Source organism: Lasioglossum baleicum, chromosome 10 (genome assembly GCF_051020765.1).
Source record: "Lasioglossum baleicum chromosome 10, iyLasBale1, whole genome shotgun sequence".
Classification (NCBI taxonomy): domain Eukaryota; kingdom Metazoa; phylum Arthropoda; class Insecta; order Hymenoptera; family Halictidae; genus Lasioglossum; species Lasioglossum baleicum.
Genome location: NC_134938.1, coordinates 17,638,555 through 17,646,710, shown reverse-complemented (window position 1 = coordinate 17,646,710; position 8,156 = coordinate 17,638,555). Strand labels below are relative to the sequence as shown.

At 39.0% G+C, this 8,156-nt stretch overlaps 1 protein-coding gene across 1 annotated transcript; it reads left to right on the top strand.

The window, feature by feature from the left end:
* The first annotated feature begins 2,498 nt into the window (after positions 1-2,498).
* LOC143212802 (uncharacterized) lies at positions 2,499-5,241 on the top strand. The gene has a single exon (XM_076431973.1). The coding sequence runs from the start codon at positions 3,475-3,477 to the stop codon at positions 4,618-4,620; it is 1,146 nt and encodes a 381-aa protein (XP_076288088.1). The 5' UTR covers positions 2,499-3,474; the 3' UTR covers positions 4,621-5,241.
* Positions 5,242-8,156: the final 2,915 nt, after the last annotated feature.

The window sequence follows — 8,156 nt, the reverse complement described above, 5'->3', positions numbered from 1 at the left end:
TTTTATACGCGGGATATTCTATTAAAACATAATATTTTGGACAGCCAAATGATTCTAAATTTATTGATTTTATCCTTAATTGCTGAAGTATTTTTTTTCAAAGCATCCTCCTTTGTATGCTATTACTAGCTATTGTAAAATATACCCACTCTTAACCTAATCCTGGCAAATCATATACGATTAGTGTTTTTTTTTTAGTTAGCAACAGTATAAAGTAGATAGTCAAAGAAGTTATTATTTAATAGTACGATACAATAAAGCGGCAGTCAAAGAGGTCACATAATTTATCGCGATGCATTGACCAATTTGTAAAAGCCGATAGTCAGAGAGGGTTAAAGTGGTCTACAGATAATCACACACGCATCCATGTTGCGACGAGACAACGACTCGTCGCGAGCCGCGTTTAGGCCTAAGAGCAAGAGCAATCGAACGGCAGTCATATTTGTAGACTTTGCCGAAACTGGCCCGCACCAATCACCGCGAAGAATCAGCCGCGACGCGAGCGGCACTCTTCGTGGTCCGTGCTTTCGTCTTCTGTCTATATAAGGCAGAACGAGACGAATTCTCACCGGAGTTCACCTGGAGACATTCTCATCCTCGCCAGTCAGTGAACGAGCTCGAATACACCTGGGTGCGTCCAGAGCGCGAGCGCTTCGGTACCCTTCGATCGGGTGCTTCCGTTCGAGCGTACAGACGTTCCTGCTGGACGACGAGGCCGTCCAGTCCGCAGGTTGAGACAACCGCTCCAGGAGACGCTCCCCGTCGAAACCGCGACGTACCGGAATCCGCGAAGTATCCGCGTGTCCGTAGAACCGTCTCCGGAAAGACGTTCCCGCAAGTCGCGAGAAGATTCGCGCACCGTACCAGACCGACTCGTCGTGCCAGATACCGCTGGACGACGAGATCGCCGTTTTAGGGTCTGGTTAGTTTGCCACAGCCTCCGGCCGGCACCAATGCTTAAGGATAGGGCGCCCGGCGCCGGAGATCCCGAGCGCCCGATCCTTAAGCTATCCTTACCCGTGTCCAGAATCCAGCCGCGGTAGCATAGTCCGGAATCGCGCCAACGCACCGTGTCCGCGTAGCATGGTCTCGCTTGTTCGGACCGCACCCGGCCCGTCTTTTAACCCGCGTCCGTAGTCCGTAAGTAGGATAGTGTCAGTTGTAAGTGCGCCGTAAATTAGTGTAGTGTTAGTTGTAAGTGCGCCGACCGAGCCTTGACCGACCAGGCTGACTGTTCGCCGGTCGTTTCTCCGCCGCGTTCTCGCCGGACCGCGAACCTCCGCCGTCGCCGTCGTCGCGTCAGCTACCGCTGTCGCGACAGAGATCGCCGCCGCCAGAAACTCGTCCAGGCACCAGGAATTATTAGTAAATAAACCTGAGTTTTTACCAGACTTCGCAAAACCTTCATTAATTCCATCCTAACAAACCCTAGTAACTCTTGAGCTACAGGGCATAGCGAAGTCGGATCGTTACAATGTAAACATACATTCTAATACATTCTAGAACATTCTAGTACATTCTGGTACGTTCTACTAGGCTATAAATTATGAAATACGAGTCTGAATGAAACGGTAGCATTGAGATAACTCTCAAGGAGAGTTGGTCATTCAGAAAATTGACCATCATTTCCGCATAAACCCAACGCCTGCTCGAAGGAAACAAATGATGCATACAACGAGTGTATAATAGCAACTCTGTGAGATTGAAGAGTTGATCGGTAATGTAGTGATTAATCATGGTGAAGAGAGTTCATTTTACAATTGTATAATAGCTGTTGATAAGATTGAACGCATAATAATCGGTAAGATTGAAATGTTGATCGGTAATGTGGTGATAAAATCGGTGAGAGGTCGGTAAGGTAGAGCACTTTGTACCACCAACCCCTGACTCTGCCCCTGCCACTCCCTCTCCCCCTCGCCCTCTCTACCACACCACTTGCCTATAATTAGAAAACCGGCTTCCTCTTACCCCCCTTCCCCCAACCCCCGCACCAATGATCAAAAAACCGGCCTATATACCCTACTTACAAGGGAACATATTCAGATGCGAAATTCAGATTTTGATGAAACTTTGGGAGTTTATAGTTCTTTGAAAAATATTTGACACGTATTATTTTTTATCGGCAACCATCCACTTTGAAGGGGTGAAAACAGCCCTCAAAGTTGGGGGTCAAAACCATACTTTTTGAGATATCTCAGAAACCAGAGGTCGAAAAAATTTGATTTTTTTTAAAATTGTGTGTTTTTCAATGGCAAATGTAGTCGCGCAAGAAAATTTTAACAAACGTTTTTTGTTTAAACAATATATTAAAAAATTGATTTTTTTTTGTAGTTTCTCTTATTTATTGTTAGTTAATTTTTATGTAAACTTGGGTGTGTGATCTTTGATCCAAAATAGGGGATACATGTTTCAGGATTTTTTTTTTTTGCCATTTAACAATAATTATGCATAATGGAAGATAGTCTTGCACCTGGCGTGCGTAGGAAGGAATTCTGGCTTGTTTTATCGAAAGCATTTAGTATAAACGTGTATAGTATTTTAAACAATACCACTGGGTTATGTGTCGTTTATTATTTTATTAGTAGCTAAGCAAGGAATCGCAGGTAGCAGCGCGACGCGGTGCTAATGTCCGCGGCGGAGTAAGAGTACCGACTTTTATAGCCAATTCGCTTGTGAATTTCTGCAGTCGTTGGGCCTTCGGTCAAAATATACCTGCAGCCTTTTTAAACTGTGAATCCTCGAAGCTGGAGTTTCCCTCGTTGTTTATGGTAGCTCTGAAAAGAGCTGGTGACAAATGCCGCACATCAGTTTTACCTCGGTTATTGTATAGCATTTTAGAAGGACACGAATATTTTCAAACATTTCTATTGGTTGTTAGGGTGAGAGAGGGGGAAACTTAAAGCAGTCTTAAGAATGTATAAATATGAGCACTTTGCTACGTGTGCTATTAGTCTTTCTGCGTTACGGTTTGTAAAGCAACGTGCATATTAAGAAGTTAAGGTTACTTCTTTCGGATTTTTAAAACAGTACCATATAAAACAAATAATTTCTGGCGATAATCAAGGTAAACATCCGATTGTAGGGACACGCACGGGCATGTGTGTGTGTCTGTGTACGCGAGCGGCACAACGCGGCGGCGACACGCCGCGTCGCCTCTGTACGCGACGTAGGTGCCGACCAAAGGATCCGACGGTTTCAGGAAAAACCGTCGATCCCGTCACCGTGGTGCGGCAACCGCCAAAACCCCATCTCGTGATTGGTCGATTTGGGTGACTTCGTTTTACTATAAAAGAGAGCTGAAGAACATCCAAACAGTTAGTCTGAATCTCGCCGTCGAACACGCGCCGTTATGAAGATATTTGCTTAAATAAAACATTATTTCAGCACCGAGTTATTTCAAGTTACCCTCCTACACGATAATTATATTATTTTTACTTTTGCTGATAGTTTATTTTTAGATTCGTTTTTACAAACATGAAGGTCAATCCGGCGAACGTTATAAACATTTTGATGGAAAAATATAACCGTAATAATAACGAGGAAACACCCACGAATGGGAAGGAAATTGAACTGGCACACATTATTATAGACCTGATTGATAAGTACAGAGAAGCAGGGTACATGAATTTCGAAACGCAACAAGAATTAATATTCGATGATTTAACAGACGAACCGACTTCATTTGATGTTCCCGAAGACGAAGAAGATTTGGAATCAGCGTCAACATCGAAACCGTCGTCTTCAAGTTCTCCGGACGAGAGTCCAGAAGAATTAGAATATGGAGGCATTGATTTAGACTATAAGCAGAAAGCTGTAGATTTTTGGAAGAGTGGAAGAAAAAGACGACTAAACTTCCAAACTGTAAAAAACAAATTCAAGAAATTGAGGAGACTATCAGATTTATACAGATGGGAAGAACAAATTAATAAAGGCGGATGTCGATACGATAAACTTAAAGCAATTGCACATGCTATACTTCAAAAATTTATTGTAGCAAGAAATAATAAAATGTCGGTACACGACATAGATTTGAGACGGTGGGCAACGAACGAAAATTTATCAATAAATTTAGCAGAATTTCAGGCATCGTCCTTTTGGTTGTGGAAGTTTAAAGAGAACTATAATATAGTATCAAGAAAAACGACGAAACACGTTACCCGCCATCATAGTAACCATTTAACAGATTTGATCGCAGCAGCAGAAGATTTTGTGTGTCATGTGAAAGGGTATTTTGAAAATTATGGCGCAAGCAATATTTTCAACAGTGATCAAAGTGGGTTCCAGTTGGAATTGCACTCTGGTCGAACACTTTCACACAAAGGTGAAAAAGAAACGGGTGCTCTTGTCCAATCAATATCGTCAACAACTCACAGCTACACTATCCAGCCCACAATTTCAGCTGATGGACAGTTGCTATCAACATTGTACATTGTTTTGAAAGAAGTCAAAGGACAGTTGGGACCTCGTGTACGAAGAAGTGTGTTTACGGCACCCAATGTCCATATTGAAGCTTCCACATCGGGAAAACTAACGAAAGGATTATTTAGAACGTGGTTGACCGAAGTATTTCTCCCATCTGCTCCAGAAAATTCTGTTTTACTTCTTGACTCATGGAATTGATATAACGACGAGATCATACGTAACGCCCTGCCAGAGAACAAACAATTAGAGGTATTAACGATACCAAAAAATACGACGCCATTAATCCAACCACTTGACGTGTATGGGTTCCGCATTTGGAAGAATTTTGCTCGAAAACTTTCCGATCTTGCAATATTATTAAATATTGATATCAATCTACACGCAAGAGATAATATTATTAAACTACAATCATTAATCCACAACCAATTATCAGCTGCGCGTTATAAACGGTTGTTTCAATATGCTTGGTTCCGCAGTGGATATATAGAAGAACGGCCAGGAGAATTTGAAAATCCTGTAGAGTTTTGCTTTACAAAATTAGATAGTCTAACGTGCTTCCATTGTTCAAATGTAGTTGTACTGAAATGTTCTTGGTACAAAGAACATTTATGTTTTTCTCATTTTATCCTTGAGTATCATTATTGCCAGAATTATGTAGAATAATCTTTGAGGACAGCTCTTCCTTCAAAATCAGCTCTTTTCAGAGCTACCATATACGACGAGGAAAACTCCAGGTTCGATTAACTTAAAGTCTTTAAGGATCCACAGTTTAAAAAGGCTGCAGGTATATTTTGACCGGAGGCCCAACGACTGCAGAAATTCACAAGCGAATTGGCTATAAAAGTCGGTACTCTTACTCCGCCGCGGTCATTAGCACCGCGTCGCGCTGCTACCTGCGCCACCTTGTTTAGCTACTAATAAAATAATAAACGACACATAACCCAGTGGTATTGTTTAAAATACTATACACGTTTATACTAAATGCTTTCGATAAAACAAGCCAGAATTCCTTCCTACGCACGCCAGGTGCAAGACTATCTTCCATTATGCATAATTATTGTTAAATGGCAAAAAAAAAAACCTGAAACATGTATCCCCTATTTTGGATCAAAGATCACACACCCAAGTTTACATTAAAATTAACTAACAATAAATAAGAGAAACTACAAAAAAAAAATCAATTTTTTAATATATTGTTTAAACAAAAAACGTTTGTTAAAATTTTCTTGCGCGACTACATTTGCCATTGAAAAACACACAATTTTAAAAAAAATCAAATTTTTTCGACCTCTGGTTTCTGAGATATCTCAAAAAGTATGGTTTTGACCCCCAACTTTGAGGGCTGTTTTCACCCCTTCAAAGTGGATGGTTGCCGATAAAAAATAATACGTGTCAAATATTTTTCATAGAACTATAAACTCCCAAAGTTTCATCAAAATCTGAATTTCGCATCTGAATATGTTCCCTTGTTAGCCCGATATCACTGGTAGTTGACTTCCGAGATGCAGCACGACGCGACCCGATTCGTGACAATCGTGACTACGATAGTAAATACTTGTCTGCGAGAGCAGTAATGCAAAGGCTTATATGTATACCTTTACAATGACGGATGGTACTTATCAGTACTCTTGGAGTGAACATTCGTATTTTGACAACGTCCAGTTGATCGTGCGTACGTTTGGGTCCTAAACTAAACAGCTATACATATGTGGATTTGTCTAACGTGGATCTATGCGTTTATCTAGGACGGTTCCTGCAAGAGATAATCTCGAACATCTGTTCATCATCCGTAACAACAGTTTTACAATATTGTACGATTGTAAAATTGTAAAACTGTGAAATTATGAATTTGTAAAATTGTGAAATTGTAAAACTGTAAAGTTGTAAAGTTGTGAAATTGGAAGGAGCGCATGTGTTTAACTTCCCTATTCTCATTATGCATCTTTCTTATTGAGTTCCTATCACGTTTTCTTCTTTTCCTGAAGTTCAAGCTTAAATAATAGGATCAGCGATTTCCGTCCATAACTGATATTAAAGAGAACACGGAAAGGACGCTGAACGTTATTACATCAAGAATTTTCAATATCGTTAAAGTACTGTGATAACGTAGTTAGTCGTGCATTAAAGATTCTGCAGATACTTTTAACACTAATTCAATCACCATCACCGGTTCCAGATTTTTTATTTTGCAATTATCGGAATTATAAATATACTTTCTTGGGGATTGACTAGAGAATCTTTTACGCCTATCTCTTAAATTATTAAGAAAATAATTAGTGAGAAAATAATTCTTGCAAAAGATGAAGTTAATCGTATAAGAGGAAGACGCGGCACATTCGCGTTAATGTTGCGATAAATATGAAATTTTACATGAATGGTAATACCAGAGTTGTGCTAATTCAATTACATTGTAATTAACTTCCCGATTTTATAGGGAAGTTATTGTAATGACCCCGAAAATCTAAAATCGATTTTTTAGCAGATCTACACGTTTCAAGGTCATTGCAGACATATTAAACTATTTTCAGCAAAATGTTCGTATGTGTGTGTGTGTGTGTGTGTGCGCGCGTATGGCCGTTTCTATGTAATCAAATTTTTCGTTAACGTTTTCAGAAAAAGTAACAACGCGATCAGGATGATGAATGATGCAATCGATGTGCCCCGCTGTAACTTAGAGCTGATTAGATTTTGGTCCATTTTGGTCAAGTAGTTTTTTAGTTTTTTTAGTTTTTTTCGAAAGAAGTTCATTCAACAATGCAATTTATACGAGAGAACGGAAAGTTTCCACCGAAGAAACAAACGTAATTATACAAAAAATTTTTTTTGTGTCTTACGACGAATTTTACGCTTACAATAATCGAAAATTATCCCAATGCAAGAGTGAGTTAATCATCTCTACTGCCGAGAATACATTTTCGGAGAATATCGATGAAAGTACAAAAAAAATGTATATTACAATCTTTAAAAACACAATCAGTTCAAAACGAATTATTAACTGAGATTAAATTGAAAATTGATATAAACTATATGATAATTATTAATAACATTGATGTTGAAAACGGATTGGTTAATGGAGCACACATGCGGAATATTAAAATTTATTACTTTTCAAGAAAATACTAAAATTCCGTCTATATTTTGGTTAGATTTTCAATTGGCCAGAGTAGGAGTGATAGTAAGAACTCGTTATCGTGATTATATGAAAAATGCCAATATTGATCAAAATTTAGCACCAATAATAAAAATGTCGAATCAAGTAAATATGTCGAGAGAGGAAAAATATCAAATCACACGTAGTCAATTTCCAGTGGTTCCTGCTGAAGCGATTACGATTCATAAAAGTCAGGGACAAACATACGAGAAAGTATGTTTGGATTTTAAAAAATCAGAAAGGCGAACTTTACAAATTTTGTATGTAGCACTGAGCAGAGTTTCAAAATTGAGCGCGGTTTATATATCTTGGGACAATTTAAATTAACAGTATCGAAAAAAACCAAGATCAATACTGCAAACCCGGATAATGAGGAGTTGTATCGTTTGCGAAAAACTAATTAAGACAATTTATTTTGCAACATTAGTATGCTATAACAAGGAACCAAGCGAGCAACGAGCCTACGATGTTGGTTTAATGCGACGCCATATAGCAAACATTTTGAAAAGTAGAAAACTATTGAATTTCCCTGAAAACGTATAATCTTCTTAAAACGTACACTTAATAATGATAATAATATACT

What these genes read in the sequence shown, in the direction of transcription:
- LOC143212802 (XM_076431973.1), top strand. Translation starts at nt 3,475, where the DNA reads ATGAAGGTCAATCCGGCGAACGTTATAAACATTTTGATGGAAAAATAT.